This window comes from Lepisosteus oculatus, chromosome 15 (assembly GCF_040954835.1).
Source record: "Lepisosteus oculatus isolate fLepOcu1 chromosome 15, fLepOcu1.hap2, whole genome shotgun sequence".
Lineage (NCBI taxonomy): Eukaryota > Metazoa > Chordata > Actinopteri > Semionotiformes > Lepisosteidae > Lepisosteus > Lepisosteus oculatus.
Window position 1 is genome coordinate 18,084,613 of NC_090710.1, and position 17,405 is coordinate 18,102,017.

Consider the following 17,405-nt stretch of genomic DNA (forward strand, 5'->3'; position numbering starts at 1 on the left):
TGTATGGTATTTCATTGATAAGGATTTATAAATGCCTTAATTTGGATATTTTACAGAACAGATATGAAAGATAGACATCGGCCAGCCATGGAATTCACTTCATATATCAAAGGCTGTTGCTGTTGTTTTTATACAGCTACACTGTTTATTAGGTAAGTTCAGATATGAGGTGGGGGTCTTGGTGCATGCATACAGTATTAACACACTACAAACTGGGATGTGACAGTAGGGTTTAAATGTCAATGTGAGGGCAGAAATGACTCACCCTTTCCACCTCACAGCACTGCGGCTTTCCAGTTCTATCCACAGTGTGACATGAAAACCTTTGTATTGATCCACTTAGTCCTGGAGATCCTTGGTATTGGTGCTCACAGCTGACTGTGATTTTCACCAGGCATGTGAGTCCAGTGGATGAACCACTTAGGTTGTGAAACTCTTCTGAACAGCTCTGTATAAAAAACAGATTCATGGACATTGCGTGACAGACATCATCATCACCCTTTGGCACAAAGCACTCACATTTTGCTACGGTTATCAACTTAGGTATTGTCATTGTCTCGCACAACCATAAAACGAGTAGCTGGAATAACCAAGGTGTATGTACATATCTACCAGAGGTGAGAATGACAATCCACAGATGGCTGTGCCAAAGTCAAAGGTGTCTTCAGCTGAAGATGTACAGCAACATGAGTTTTTCAGAATGTCCTGGAATCTGCAACAAATACATCACATGATTTCTACCTATCGGGACATTCTCCCATGATGCAGTTTACTGGAAGTGTAGCTGTTGATAGCATACTGTTTATAGAACAGAAGCCCCGAGTTTTGTTGTAAAGTGCAATGTCAGAGCAGATATGGAATTTATTACAGGAAATTAAAAATGAACACAAAGAAAAGAATGCTCAATATAACTAGAAGTCTGTTTGTTTTTTTTTTCTTTTTAAACAGTTATAGATTGAATATTTGTACAGTAACAAAGATGTTTAAATTAGTAATCCATCACCCAATACACCAAAAAAAAAACCCTGTACTTGTTCCCTTTAACATAAGACTGTCAAATGGGTTTTAATTAAAATCAGTAGTAATCAAGCTGACCTTAAATAATCACTGAGTATAAAGCTGTTTTCACTGTGAATGTAGGGTTACTCCTTTGCTATAAGTGTTAGGGATCGTGTTATAACTAATTGGCATCAATTAACTTAATCAATTTTGTTGCAATTTTATTTATTTTTTTAGCTAAAAACATAAACAGGCTAGCCAGGTCACGATTACACCTAGTTTCTGTGATTCAAGTTATATACAGTACTTAAATATGAAGACTTGATAGAGCAATTAAAATAGGCAAATAATTAAGAGCACTAGGCAGACTTGCTAATGTTGCAGGCAGTCTTGCTCAGTTTGATATACTGTATAGACCATTTTGATACAGGCCGTTGGCAATAACTGCCCATCATGACTTCAAATAGTAAATCCAATATTATAACTGATTCCATCACTATTACGTGTTTTGTTTTCATTACGTGCGATGTAAGAAATCAATCATCTAATTACTAGTAGTCCAAAGACTTCATTCTCGAAGTGGTCAATTCAGTGCAAGCAAGTTTAAGAAAAATATGCTGACTGACCCTGGAGATCGATGTTCTGTCAATGAGAGCGGCCGCTGGCTGTGGGAGACGAGACCAGAGCGAGTATTCAATCCGGCCGACGTCACAGTTCTGGTCAAGACCTCACGACCCCAGCGACCTCCGGGTTCTGTGGTAGTGGGCAGCTGCAAATCATGTGTCGAGTTTTAACACTGCGACAGCTCTGGGTTTCCAATAACACCCTCCCGGTGTCTTTTAACTAACCCTTCTATTACAATCCGAGTACAGTACGTGATTCGAAACACGGCATTGGTAATTATGCCATACAAACTGACTGCCTATATTTGCGTATTACTGTAACAAACCTTGATCCACAACACAGACAGAAGGTGCACATGCACCTATTTTAGCTATATTTTTAGTATGTATATGACCAAATAATAACATTAAATGTACACAGAAACGTGTTTTAAAATCACCTCATGTTTGCTGTAATGTCATGTGATAATCACTCTTCAGTTTGTTTCTGTATATTCAAGCAGATAAGGACGTACCCAGCATCCATATAAAATTTGTCTGTGAGTCGCTGGAGTAGTTAAACGAAAGAATTCCACATCATTACCCGGCATATAGGACACTTAACCATCACCAAAACGAGAGATGCTCTTATTTGTGAGAACATACGGTAACACATTTTGAGGAGAAAAGGTTTCCCAGACCTTACTAGGAGATGACCGAGTTTTGGTGCAGACACACTTGCATATCGAACGAACATGGAGACAGTAGGGTTGTTGTTGGTTATTTGTCCGTTACAGTTTTACTTATTTGGTGTCGGCGAAGCGGAGACAGGTAACCGGATCTCTGGGTCTTCTGTGTTACAATGCTGTAAAAATAGAACCGTCTAATCCGTCGTCGCATCCAGGATGTGTAGAGCTGCGCACATAGTTTAGTAGCCGCTTTCCATTCATTGTGTGTGTGGTCGTCCTCAGAGCAGACGAATTGCATTTGAAACTTATTGTTTTACGCAAAATAACATTAACACGGTCAACTCAGGGGCTGATTGCATTAAAAACATTTATTTCGATTGAGTTAGTGGGTTTATGTTAATAATTAGCCATTCTTGTGAAAACATGTAGCGTAAAGATGACTTCTGAAATGATAACATTGAGGCTTATTTGCATATACAAGCCCTTCACAAAATGTACATCTTAAACGCACTGTATGCAGTAACCTGTTGCGGCAGTTAAAAAGACAGATCTTGGGTTCATTTGTAGGATTATTTGTGTTCTAGCCATAAGGAGAGACTTAATTTATAGTGGTACATGATCTGGTTAATTAGTCATTTATTTGCAGAAGTGTATCACTAGGGAAGTGAATACACAACCTTCCAGTTATGAGTCTAGAGTTCTACCCACTGGTCCACATTTCTTTATGGATAGATGTACTAAAGTATCTGAAAATGTTTTGAAATGCTGTGAACAAAATATGTAGCATGATTTACTAGTATTCCTAATTAAGCTGTTTATATGAGAGTTCAAGTACAGTAGCTCTGCCAGAGTTTAAAGTAAAGAATAATGGGCCATACTCTCGATCAGCTGCAGTGCTAGCAGTTATTGCTTCTGTACTTTTGTTCTGTACCTTCTGTTCTCTGGTAATACGACTGGGCTTTAAAAAAGCCTAACAGCACTGAGCTAACCATTAGCCAGACCAGTGACGATGTGTGTGTGAACTTGTACCACTGTATTCACTACCAGAATTGTCCCTGGTCTGTTTTGCATTAAAATGGCCGGGTAAATTGACATTGACCTTTAGACCTCTCAGCCCCTCTCTTCTGCTGAGAGTGGGGTAAGTGCTGTGGTCCACATGACATGACCCGGGACTCTATATATATATATGAAGATAAGAGCAGAATAGAAAGGCAGTCAGGGGAAGGGTGTGTGTAGGGGGCAATGGACACTTAGTCTGTGGAAGAACTCTGCTCGTGTCCAGGTGGGCTGGGACCCTACGTACAGGAAACATCTTGTCCCAAAACATTAGCTAAATCCAGAATTCCTGCTCCCCAGTGTGGTTTGCAGAAGACGGTTTTGTCACTGTCTGGCACGGCAGGCCCGTCCGACTTGTCTGAGGGGCAGTGACATCCCTCTCTCAGATGGAGCACGTCATGTGCCTCTGACACAGTCTGCCTGCTTGTTGAAGTTCTCAAGCGTAAATCCATTCTAAGTACATAGCTCGCTAAGAATGATTACCAGAACCTCGTCAGAAATCAACGTCTAATGACTGCTAATACCTGCTGATACTGGCTGTTTCCTTCCACGTTTCTTTCCTGCCCCAGCTCAGCTAAAGTCTGGCGGATGGGAGTCGTTTTGATACAAAGCTCTTTCAATTGCCCGTGCGAATTGACAGACTGAGCTAAAAACAATGAGGGGGAAACACACGAGGCAGGTGTTCTTCTGTCCTGTCTTCATGTCCGTGGGGAGCACGTGTGTTTTCTCCAGCAAGGAACAGCAGTCTCTGTACCCTGTGGTGCTAAGCAAAGTACAGCAGGAAGCTTACCTGACCTCTGAAAACAGTTGGAGGACATATTTATATATATATGGAGGACGTACTCCTATCACTCGATTTACAAACGTGTGTCTGCGTTGTATTGACAATGTCTTTGTAACTGTGACAACTGGGTATGTTTCATTATAACTCTGGCAAAAATTTGTAAATCAAGGCGTGGGTGTAGAGTATATCCAGTTTGTGTCCAAACTGTGATGAGCTGTGATGAGTGGCCTCCTTTGTGAACTGATTCAGGACATTGTTTCTGATAACAGACAGTTTCCAAGTGAAGGGGCTGACTGCCTCCTGGTGAATGGCATAACATCATCGTTAGGAAGCACCCCTTTTTAAAGAACCAAACTGAAGTTTTAGTTTTGCAAGGTAGAACAGCCTCTTCTTATATCTTTATTCCTCTATAATTAACTACCAGATGGGCCATTTGGGGATAATAACTTCCATACCTTTGTAACTTTTCTACTGTTCTTATCTGTAACCTAATGATTACTGTCCTAAATAATGCTGCTATTAGTTGCTGTACTAGAAGAAAAAGTGGAAATGTTCACCTTGTTTCTGTGTACCGTTTTTGAGGAGCCCAGGCTGAGGAGCTCTGCCCCAGTTGCGAATTACATTTCAGGTCTTAATCCCAGCTATCTGTCTTGTTCTTGTCTTGTTTTGTAGGTGAAAAGTGGAAGAAGTACTTTGATAAAATCACCAAAGCCACAAGCCATTACGAGCCATGCAGTGTGAAAAACTGTAGCTGCCACCTCAGGTACAGTGTGAGCGATGTCAGGTTGTTGCAGTTATTATATGTAGTTTTCTGTTCTCATTTTGTTTTGTAGGTTTTCAATGTCAGTTTTAACAACAGTTTGTTTACCAAGGTGAGAAACAGTTCACTGAGACCTGGGGCTGATACAATTACAGACCTCATTCTACAGTATATTAGTTACCTTTGCATGCTTGGACTCAAATTATATGGCTGTTATTATTAGGACAGTTTTTCCTCCTTATATAATCTTGGGATGTGTTCTGTTCCACAACTTTAGTAAGCAGCTGTGTTGTCCACTCACTCCTGTAAGACTCTCTATATTTAGAAATTGGCAGTCCTAAAAAAAATGGTATTTTTCTAGTTGGCAAAAGGTCATTTAAAATCATCTGGAACCATAACATGAGGTTGATTTTCTTCTTCTTTAAATTGTCTTAAGTGGTTAGCCATTCTAATATAGTTGCATTTCTCAAAATTAGTTGGAAAACAACAGGTTTTGGGTATTTGTAATGAAATAAATTTGTAGTGTGTGAATGTGGTGCAGAAATCAGAACAGAGACTCAGTTCAAACTGCGAGGGATTGCACAGATATAAGAGATAAAATAACAGGAAATTAATAACACAAAAAAGCAGAAATGTGGACCACACTGTCCATGTCATTCAGCTGTCTTCAGCATTCATGTTGTTCTTTCCCAAAGCGTCTTGGAGAATGACCTCCGCCCTTTCCGTGGGGGAATCTCTAAGGACTTGCTCGTGGGAACGGTGCAGCGAGGTGTGGGGACTCACTATCAGGTCATTGGCGGCAGACTGTACCGAGAGCAGAGCTGCATGTTCCCTGCAAGGTGAGCTCATGGCGTTCAGCCTGTGGTGCATCACACACGTACAGGGAGGGAGACCAAGTGAACGCAGGTGGTTTGACTCAGTCTGGGCCTCATACCTTTTCCAGATGTTTCCAGTCGTTTCCAATACAGATCTACTGAAGCAAATTTAAGGTGTTTTAAGGAAATTCTGATTGATCAGAACTTGAAAAATGGATATTAGCTTGATATTACCTAGAGAGTCACTCATACTGAAGTAGTGAGCCTTCATCCTAAATGTAAGACACATGTATCATAACTGAACCTCAAATTCACTGATAAAAAAGTATTTTTCTCAATCTGATCAGATCTTTGACTTTTCCTTCATTAGTCTGGAAGTTGATGACTTTGCATTATAGTGCATCGCAGAAGAGTAGTGAATTCCAGCATATACAAGTTAATCCTAGCGTTGCTTATTTAATTAATAACCCAGGTCATGTGCTGAGGTTAACAATGAGCTAATGGGGTTAACGATGTGCTAATGATTAAGAACAGAGAATCCAGGTTGCTGTTGACAGCATCACGGCCCATGCATTGTATGGACTAAAGGGGCTCAGCTTCTCAGGAACCTGCTGCGCTCTTCTGAAATAATAATAATTAATAAATGCTTACACTTGTATAGTGCTTTTCTGGACACTCCACTCAAAACGCTTTACAGGTAATGGGGACTCTCCTCCACCACCACCAATGTGTAGCATCCACCTGGATGATGCAGCGGCAGCCATAGTGCGCCAGAACGCTCACCACACATCAGCTATCAGTGGGGAGGAGAACAGATTGATGAAGCCAATTCATAGGTGGGGATTATTAGGAGGCCATGATTGGTAAGGGCCAATGGGAAATTTGGCCAGGATGCCGGGGTTACACCCCTACTCTTTTCGAGAAACACCCTGGGCTTTTTAATGACCACAGAGAGTCAGAATCTCAGTTTTATGTCTCATCTGAAAGACGGTGCCTGTTTACAGTATAGTGTCCCTGTCACTATACTGGGGCATTAGGACCCACATAGACCACAGGGTGAGCGCTCTCTGCTGGCCCCACTAACACCTCTTCCAGCAGCAACCTTAGTTTGTCCTAGGAGGTCTCCCATCCAAGTGCTGACCAGGCTCACACTTGCTTAGCTTCAGTGGGTTGCCAGTTGTGAGTTGCAGGGTGATATGGCTGCTGAAATGTCAGGCTCTGACTGAGCTCCAAGATGCACTGCCTGTGCCCTGCTTGTCTAGGTGCAGTGGAGTGGAGCACTTCATCCTGGAGGTGATAGGCAGGCTTCCAGACATGGAGATGGTGATCAACGTGAGGGACTACCCACAAGTGCCCCGGTGGTCTGAGCCAGCCCCGCCGGTCTTCTCTTTCAGCAAGGTGAAGACTGCAAATTAAAGACAGTTTTCCCTCTCTGTTCCGAATCACGTGGTGATTACACAACGGCGAGAGCTGTCACTTTGTTAGGACTTTCCGTTGAGGAGTGCTGTCACCTGGCTCCTTTCCTCTGAAGAATCAAGGAACTTGAAGGTTTCTGTAATAGGAAACTATATTGACAGGATTATGGATTGATTCATTATTTTGCCGTTGTATGTTGAGTTTTTAAAATAAAGCCCAGGGGCTGGTCTATACAGGATGCCCAGTCCTCAGCATAAAAACTAGAGGAAACAGTAAACTCCTAATTTCAGTGTACTTATTTACAGTAGCCTGAATAATGCAATAATGCAAATTTTGCTTTCTTTTATGTTTGCGCTCATGAGCGTGGTAAATCTTCTGATGTAATTTGACTATTGGTAGATTCATTTTATCTTTGTCCGCTTTGGCTTTAAACCAGACCCATTGTTTTACTCTGCATTTTGTGTTGGCAGACAGCTGAATACCAAGATATCATGTATCCAGCATGGACATTCTGGGAAGGAGGTCCTGCCGTGTGGCCCATCTATCCCACTGGTTTAGGACGCTGGGACCTAATGAGGGATGAGCTGAAAAGGTACAGTTATGTACCAATGTGAAGGAAAATAATTAATTATTATAAGCAGTAGTGATGCTGATATGCAAGCGACTTTATTCAATGTGAGTTACAGGGAGTACAGTTTCAAAAATTCAGGTGAATATTCATGCCATTCATTCCAGATTCACAGAAAACGTCGTGTTACCTGACATTTGACAGATACTTTTTTTATAAGCCACGTAATGTACAAAATACTGAAGACTGTCTTGAATTGTATTAAGAACTATGCAAGGCTTTTTATACGACACGTATTCTTATACTGTTGGGACTGTACTGTATGTAATGCGCTTCACATTTCTGAAACCTCTTAGTCAGATTCAGTTTCAGATCAACCTTTGTGCAAATTGAAATGTCATTTATACTTATTTGTCTTGTGCATTGGACTATTGTTGAGCATATCAGATGACTGAGAGAATAAGCCATCGTTTTTTTTTTAAAGTGCAAATTAAATATCAGTGCAGTTTGATCAATTAGCTAAAGTGTATTTGGTTACATTAGTCGAATCACACAAAATCAAGTTACATCTGTCTTAAATCATATTTTGGCTTAACATGAAAGAGTGCCACACCTGTTTTACATACCAGGGGGTATTTAGAAGGGATTTAGAAGGAAGGTCAAGAAAAGGCTATGTGTAGTTAACAGGGAATGACAGGCGTGATCCAGTACTGAAGTGCTGGTCTTTGTTAAAGATACCTTTGGTCTTGTGTTAAAGGTCGGCTGCCCAGTGGCCCTGGAAGAAGAAGGTGCCCCAGGGATTCTTCAGAGGTTCAAGGTCAGTTTTTGAGGTGTCTGCTTTGGACACATCCTGTTGTTTTTGTAAGACAAAAGGTGCCCGCTGTGCATTTAGGAGTGAAGGCTTTTCCATTAATGTTAGGGCTCATCTGCTTGGTCACTAGAGGTAGCAAGTGACATGCATTTTAAGCGTACTAGCCCCGTACAGAAACAAATAGCAGTTCAGTCAAGGATGTACATTGGTACGTACATTGGAAGGATATGTACCAGTTTACTAACTTAAATGCATTAAAGACAACGTTTTAGCTGTGGAGCCTTCTTCAGGGGTGAAACACCTCCCCTGAAGACGTCTCCACAGCTGAAAAGTTATATCTCTTCTTTACAGAATGGCATAAACCTTGACTTGTTCTTTTGCAGCCTACGCATGCTGACGCAGCTACCTACTTAAATGCTACATGCCTGATTTTTGCATCATTATTAATGGTGTTAAAGTAAAGCAAGTGATTACAAACCTCTGGATTATCAGTGAAGCAGAATGGGTACACTCCTAACACCTACAGTAGATTAATTGTTGGCAATGTTTAATGTTTGATGTTCCTCTTCATAGAACCAGCCCAGAGAGGGACCCTCTTATTTTGTTGTCACGTGAGGCTCCAGACTTAGTGAATGCAGAATACACTAAGAACCAAGCCTGGAAGTCTGAAAAGGTAAATCAGCCTGTCAAAGAGTGATGGCCTTCTCCTAACTGAGCCATGGCTTTGACACTCTCTAGAACGTTTCTGGCTATTCTAAAGACATTTTCTGGGTAAAAACTGAAGTTTCTTTGCAGCTTGGTTTATGACAGAAATCAGTCCATTTTCTAATGGCTTCTGTGTCATAGGGGGAGCTGGGCACACACCGCAATATGAGACACACTCATACTAAGTTCAATTTTCACAGAAACCACCTAAATTAAACAGAATGCCTTCTAAATTAAACAGAATGCAGTTAAATCTCTCTCTCTGCAAACCTGGATGCTGCAAAATAAATGGGAGCCTATCTCCTTATTCTAACAAAACACCCCTAACCAGGAGTCGGGAAATCAAAGTTTCCTAACAACACAGAAAAGCAAGGTTCAAATACTTAACTCCAATTGGGTTTTGTTCAGATGAGCATTAAGAAGGGGCTCTCGCCTGGCACAAGCTTCACATTCCCTCTATCCTCTTTCTCTTGTGGTCTGACCTTCTTTCTGCTCTTTTTCTCCTCCTTTCCTCTTTATGAGCTCCTGAACTGATCTTTATAATGTGTTTCTGGACAGTTGATTGACACTGAATCATTTACCTCCAACTTAATTAACTAAGGTAAATCAAGGTAAATATAGTTGATCACAGACTCTGGAAGTCCTACATCTCAGCAAACATTCCCTCTGCTTTGAAGATGGAGATGGTTAGACTGTCAATGTGTTATACACTTTATCTTAGAGGCACTTCCTAGTCACCTGTAGCTGTAACAATATAAACTCCATACAGATAGCATCTCGGGTCCAGAATTCTAGCAAATTCTACTTTGCTATTCAGGAATCGTTCAAGACTAAAATGTATAGATTCTTAGCAGTTTATGCTTCTATAAACTTCATGAGCAAGATGGGCAGAGTGGTCCCCTCTTGGTTGTAACCTTCCTTATGTTCTCCCATCGTAGACACACAAGCTGTTCCTCCTCCAGAAATCCAGTGGAGGAAAGATTCTGCACTATAGTTGACTATTATTTAAGACCGTTTAACACTCTGAACATGACTGTTGAACATTACCCACACGTGAGAGAAGCAGTGCTGTTACTGTTCTTCCATTTGTTTCTTTAGGACACACTTGGGAGGCCCCCAGCCAAAGAGATTCCTTTGGTGGACCATTGCAAATACAAGTAAGTATATAAACCTCAGTGGGACAAAAGGAAATTGCAGGAATTGCTTCGATTCTTTTCAAGTCTTGGTGATCCTTAGGGATCACTTGTTAATAAAACAAATTCTTATTTTAAAACATTTTTTTTATTTTTTAAATATAAAATAAGAATCATTCAAAATGTGTTGTGTCAATAACAAGTACCCACAGTAATGAGAGTATCCATTTCAAGTAGCTTGATATGAGAAGAAATGTCTGATCGTAGCATGTTTTCAGTGCATCAGTATTTCCAATGCACGCCTAAAGAAATAACTAAGCAATCTTCCTTCAACTTGGTAATTAAGACTTTCTCCCTTATTCCTGCCTGAATAGCTCTCAATAGATTCAGCTGATGATGAGTAGGGATAGGTGTGTAAGGAAAATGCATCAGGCACTCTCAATGAGTGTGTTTTGTTTTAGCTTTAGTCCACTTGGTCCCATGTGTGCAGTACTGAAACTCAATAAGTAGTGCAGAGCTTATACCTAGATAGCTGATATATTCTTAAATACGAATTTGAATAAGAGCAAAAACTATAGTTAACAGGGCTGGGGTTGTGAATCACTGGTGTAGTGTAATCACGTAGCAGTTTGTTTTGGTGCATAGTTTGCAGATTAGCACCTGGGGTTGGTAAAGGATTGATCAGCGATTCTCAACAATCGGTCTCCATTCTCAGCCAAAAGACGAACCCTGCTGCTTCCCGGGTGTTTTCCATGTAGCACTGATCATGCTGTGAGGCTGTGTGTGAACAGATGAATGGCTCAATGAGTTAGTGGGGTCAGTTGGGCCTGTTTGTTCTCCCTAATTCTTCTTGTGTAAAGCTTAAGTTAGTTCTGTGCACCCAGATGTACAGAAACTAATGGCTGTTTGAAAGTGGATGAGTATATAAAAAGAAGAAATTGGCAGTTCTAATGAAAAAAGAATGATCATCCTCACAATATGTGTTCCTTGTGTTATACGTTTTGTCTTCTGATTTTTTCAGTTCTTGCTAGTTACTGCAATCTTTCCATTCAGGAAGCATTTAAGTGTGTATTTGTCCTTCTTGTGTTTCTATACGTCAGGTACCTTTTCAATTTCCGAGGCGTGGCGGCCAGTTTCCGGTTCAAGCACCTCTTTCTGTGTGGTTCGTTGGTTTTCCATGTGGGTGAGGAATGGCTGGAGTTCTTTTACCCCCAGCTGAAACCATGGGTCCACTACATCCCTGTGAAACAGGACCTGTCTGATGTCAGGTAGATACAAGCCTTGTTCATCAAGTCTTTTCGTATAGAATATGATGTAGGTGTGCCTCATCTGAAGAACAGCTCAGTAGGTTGGTCAAATTCTAATAACTACTAAATGAGCCAACGTACATATAGGGGTTTCATATAGTACTTAATATTTCGGTGTTAACTTGCCTGACTAAGGAAATGACAGTCCTGTCCGAAGATTAGTGTCTCAACCTTGTCACTTATGAGGAATTAACCAGGGAGGCAGCTGCAACAGTTAGGTTGGGATGGAGGGAGAGGGGCTTGAAACTGCTGTGCTCAGCTAGGGACCTATATATATATATTAGCTGAAATAAGATTAGAATTTCACCCCCCTTATGAATTTCTGTTAAACACCATTATGTCAAAATTAAATCAAAGACAGGGGCACAATTCTCTGCTTTATTTTCTGAATGATAACATCAGAGTGAATAGGTGTTCATTTTAAGCAGCACTTCCTTTCTTGTTAAATCTTGAGGTTTGTGCAACAGAACCCTTGTTTTCTCCACAGTATAGAATGAAAATAATCTTGTTTTGCCTTTTCAGAGAATTACTTCAGTTTGTAAAGGAAAATGATGACATTGCCCAAGAAATTGCAAAGAGGTGAGCTTTTCGAGGTGCAGGACTGCATTGAACATTTGACATTTGTATTGTTTTATAACTACGTGACACAATGGCCTGAAGAAGGCCAAAGTAGGTCCGTTTTATAACAGAATGGCTCATGCCGCAAAAGCACTCAAGTAAAATAAGTGCAGTTTATTTACAGTGCCCCCAGTCCCCCACACCAGAAAACAAAACCCCAAAAAGAAACAAAACTAATTCTTCAAATAAAGATAAATCCTCCTTATTGCTTTATCTCTGTTTTCAGTCACACTACCTGACATACCAACCACCAACAACCAACTCCCTCTTTGGCTGAGGAGCCAGATTAAATAGCTTGTAAGCCCCTCCATTGGAGAAATGGAACAAACCATTTCTCCAATTCAATGCATGTGGTTTTTCCCATCTCCTTAAATAACCCTTGAGAACTGGGGTTAGGTTTGGCCTTCTGAGGCCACCATAGGCTGACCCAAACAAACAGTGAAGTGCAGACACCAAACAAACAGTGAGTATCATCCATTTTGAGAGCACTCTCCATTCACACCACAATACTCACTCATACCTGTGTTTAAGTATGTGAATGTATATGAAATTATTAGTAGTATTTCCCATGCTACCTGTACCTCGTGACAGGCTCCTCAGTCACAAACCAATTTACATTGCTTTATGGTGACATATTGAGTATCAGGACCCATGAGGAAGTAATGCTGCATGGTTAGTTGTGTTTGACCAGTTCCAAGACTGACAGCATCATGACTCGAGTTAGTAACGTCTGCTGTGTTATTTCAGGTGTAACCAGGGTGCTGGGCGTAGCAGCAGGGCTCTTTAAGGCTTGCAATCTATATGCAATAGAGAGGGTTTACACCCTGGTGCAGGCTGTTTATAGCTTTGTTTTATTTTACAAAGTTTTTTTTATTTTATTAAGAGTATTTTTAGATTTTGTAGAGTAGCAGACAGAAATATGAAGTGAGAAATCGAGGTAAATGAATTGCAGTAGAAAAGAATAAAAATTAGAGAAGTAAAAGCTGAAAAAATATATTTCTAACTTTCTGTTCTCACTCACAGAGGGCAGCTGTTTGTCTTGGATAACCTGCGCATGGAGGATGTGACTTGTTACTGGGAGAAGCTTCTCACAGAATATGCTGATCTCCTTAAGTATCAGCCAGAAAGGAACAGCAGCTACAAACTTGTCGCCCACAAGCCCGACAAAACCGAGCTTTGAACCACAAGAGCTCTGTTCTGACATTATCGTTTCCACCACTGCAGCCGACAGTAAGGGGGTCACTTCGGCGAACGTTTTTCAAAACAAAACAAATTCTTTCAAAAAAAGAACCTCCAGTCAAATCATCAAGATTGAATCTCCTCCTTTCAAAGAGCCCTGCCGAATTAAGATTAGCAGCCTCCACAATGTTAAAACTACAACAAAGCACTTATGTGGTGACTTGGACTTGTGCATCTTGCAGGCTCTTGATGTGCAAGTACAGAGAAGGAATTGGACACTGCTTGTGTGGGTAGTGCTTAGCCTTTACTGCTTTCATTTAGCAGCAATAAAACCTTTTTAAAAAGCTTTTGAAAGAAAATGGTGAAACTTCCACAAATTTAAACATTTGGGAAAAAGTGTATCCTGTTCTGTAAACAACGTTAAGGAGATAATGGCTGTAGGAGGCATATCTGAGAGGTGTTCTGTGGAACTGAAGATGATATGTAGAAGATAAATATCAGCAGAAAAGGAGCCCGGGAAAAAAAAGCCTTTGGAAAGCCTTTGTGTCCTTTTCCAAAAAGCATGTGCAGTGTACTATGAGCTTCCAAGGGTCCTGATGATTTCATAGCAGTATTTGTTTTTTAAATGTGTTTTTAATGCCTGCCGTCATTCAATCAAGAATGTGTTAATTCTTTACGTGAGTACATGAAGCCCAACTGAGACCACCAAACTCTTTCTCCTGCTCATAATTGAATTCAAAGTCACTGATCTTATATGCTGGTTAGCCAGCTATACAAAAATATGTTCTGCTCCTGTCCCCGCTAGGTGGGATTGCAAATTTAGCCGTGAATGTCACTTTAATCTCAAAGTTTCTTTTATTCCATTTTTACATTTTGTTTTTGGTCTGAGCCGATTGCTCTATATGAGGGTAGGGCGTCTCCCATAAGCTCCTGTGAAGAGTTTTTGATCAAATGCAGAGCAGCTCAGCCAGAACCACATACTACGAGAACAATTTCAGGCCCTGAGAACACTGGCAAAAGTTAGTACATTCCAAATCTGAGAAGGGTATAACAGAACCACTAGTGTGGAAATTGTGATTCCTGGAGATTTGTTATGATAAACTTTACCAAGATTGTGTAAAACCATGTTGTAATCAAACAGACTACCAGAGATAAATACAGTACAACAGCCCTGACTTAACCCCTCTTGTGCTGGTATTATTAAACCAGTTCTTCTGCCAGACAGACGTTTACTCTTTTCTCTTTGCATTAAATGTTGTAAAAGAAATTAAGAACATTAACCACTAGTTGAAAGAAGATTACATTGATTATTTTTTAATATTTTTTTTTAATTATTATTTTTATTTAACTGAAGATTAAAGTGGTGTTTTAGTCTGGTGACATAGCTAAGAGACAAGATATTGTTACATACAGTAAGATACTTAGGTTGATTAATAAAATGATACATCTCAGTATTCATGTTTTATGAGTATTTTCATATTTATGTTTTAAGTACTTTAAGTGCATATATTTCCCATCTGTTTCTATGGGGTTTCCAGTTTTCTAGGGAGTAATTTTTTAAATATTTTAGTTTTTATGTGTTTTCCATCTAGCCATCTATCCCGGCAACCAACTGGCCCAAGGCAGGGTACCCCTTGGATGGGACGTTTGTCTATCATAGAGCAGACACACAGACACAAACGCACACTCATACCTAGGGCCAATTTTCCTACAAAGACAATTAACCTACCAGTTTGTTGTAGGACTGTAGGAGGAAACCAGAGTACCCAGGGGAAATCCAGGCAAACATGGGGAAAACATACAAACTCCATGCAGTTGGCAGGTCCCTTTCACTGTCCATTCTGAATAAATATGCAAGGTTATCTTTGTCAGTATATTCTGTCATTTAATGTTATGTATTCTAGCAGACTGTTTGCCATTTTAATTCCTTTCTCACATTGTGTAGAAGATGTAAATAATGTCTCAGAAGACACCTGTATGCAACTTTTTCATAGGTTACCTCTTCTTTCGCAGTGTTTCCAATTTTGTATTAAAAACTTATTTTTCTTTACTGGATGTAAAATCCCACACTTGTCTTCATTAAGCATTATTTTCCAGTTGTGTTCCCAATCTTTACATTTTATTTAAACCTTTTGGAATTTAATTTGCAGGTTTTACAGTGTTTGCCAAACCTCCTTAAGTGGTATCATCTACAAATAATTGATCATTGATATAAATTAAGAAGCGTAGTGGTCCTAGTACAGATTCCTGTGGTACTCCATTACGTCACCCCATGTTGTGTTTTCACACTAATGTATATCCTCTGTTTTTTTATTTAATAACGAATTTTCAATCCAAACACTAGTGTGTCTCCAAGTGTCATTGCATCAACTGAGCACTTGCAATTTAAGAGTTAATTTTTAATGAGGAACTTAAAAAAAAAAACTTCTGGAAATCTAAGTACACTGCATCATATACTCAGTTGGAGCTAAATTTGCAGTGCTTCAAATTTATTTATCATTCTTTACTGATTTCATATCTATCCCATTACATTTTACTTCTCATAAATTTGGTCTCATTCCTTCTAAGTCACCTTTCTAGATATTATAAATTTACAGTCTCAAAATATACCTCAAAGCACAATGATCACAGTTCCCTCATGGTTCTCTCATTTCTTTTGCACATAAATTCTTCAATTCGTTATGTGGTGTGGCCTGAGCCTAACCTGTGTATCATGCAGCAGAAATGTGTTAATGTGTCATACATGACTTTAATTGCTTTGAAAATGAATTATAGCACAGCTTTGCAAAAGCAGCAAGGTGCTGCAAGGTGCTGGTTTTGAGAAATCAGGGCCCAGATTTCTAACCAGGCTCTGGTTAATATTAGCATCCGAAATCATCCGGCACCAGCTCGCCTGCTGAGCGAGTGTCTGAAGAGATGTATGTTGCACTGTGAGGATGAGTATCCTAGACCTGGGAGATGAGGTTTAATTTGACAGGCTCATCTGAAAGGTGTTTAATCACCATTGCTGCCATAGTCCAGCATCACACGTCATCCTGATCACAGGACTGCCTACCTGTTAGCAATTTTTACAGCCCTGTTATCCTGTAGACATGAGGTGGGCGAAGCGATCTTCCAACCTTACATACTGTACTAAACTCCCTGCATCTCCTCCTTCTCATTCTGCAGGTGTCAGTCTTGGCATTATCGTATGAATAAACGCATTACAAGAGCAACGAATGCTACTGGTGCTAATGCTCATTTATTGCATTTTAATGCCTCTGGGTATAAATTTGTGTATTGCTGCACATGGTACAACATCAGTTCCTGACACTGGCACACATAGATCAGCTCAGCAATCAATATAGAATTCCATTTATCACTGTCTGGAAGGATCCCATAAAGATAATATACTGGCTAAGTTAGTTCCAGGCTCCCATGATCCTTTTGTTTAAAGAAAGGACCCCTGGGGCATATAGTAACTCTGAGCTGACCTACTGTAGCTACTGCCTTTTGGGATTTGGAATACAGCATAATCTTTTCTGTTCCAGGCAAAAAGTCTGACTCCCTTAATTTGTCTGCGCATGAGACTGCCTTCAGTAAAAAGTTAGTTTGGTTGCTCTCTTTTTTACTGCTCTAGAACAGCAATGTCTTGATGAGTGGTGACCGGAGTATACACTGTACTCCAAGTGAAGTCTAATGCATTGTATAATTTAACCTGACACCCCATCGATTCAAATAATACATTCTTCCTATATCAAAGTTTTGTTGGCCATTTTATCGTTTCTCCAAAGTGCCTAGCTGAAAAAAAAAAAAAGTTAACCTAAACGATCTTGCTCGGGATTTCTTCTTCCAGTTCGGTGCCACCTGTCAGAAACTTGAATTTTGTGTTTATAGTCATGCATGTATTAACATACTTTTATCCATTCAGCAGCACAAAATGAATGACAAACTTTTATTTCATGTCTGTTTTATCCTCATTCT

General features: G+C 40.1%; 1 protein-coding gene across 1 annotated transcript; it reads left to right on the forward strand.

The window, feature by feature from the left end:
• The first annotated feature begins 2,288 nt into the window (after positions 1 to 2,288).
• poglut1 (protein O-glucosyltransferase 1) lies at positions 2,289 to 15,497 on the forward strand. Its single transcript, XM_006639087.3, has 11 exons — positions 2,289 to 2,432; positions 4,803 to 4,893; positions 5,586 to 5,729; positions 6,968 to 7,103; positions 7,592 to 7,713; positions 8,447 to 8,506; positions 9,074 to 9,173; positions 10,304 to 10,362; positions 11,439 to 11,606; positions 12,168 to 12,224; positions 13,287 to 15,497. Exons 1-11 carry the CDS (start codon positions 2,357 to 2,359, stop codon positions 13,441 to 13,443), a joined length of 1,170 nt encoding a protein of 389 aa, XP_006639150.1. The 5' UTR covers positions 2,289 to 2,356; the 3' UTR covers positions 13,444 to 15,497.
• The last annotated feature ends 1,908 nt before the right edge of the window (positions 15,498 to 17,405 follow it).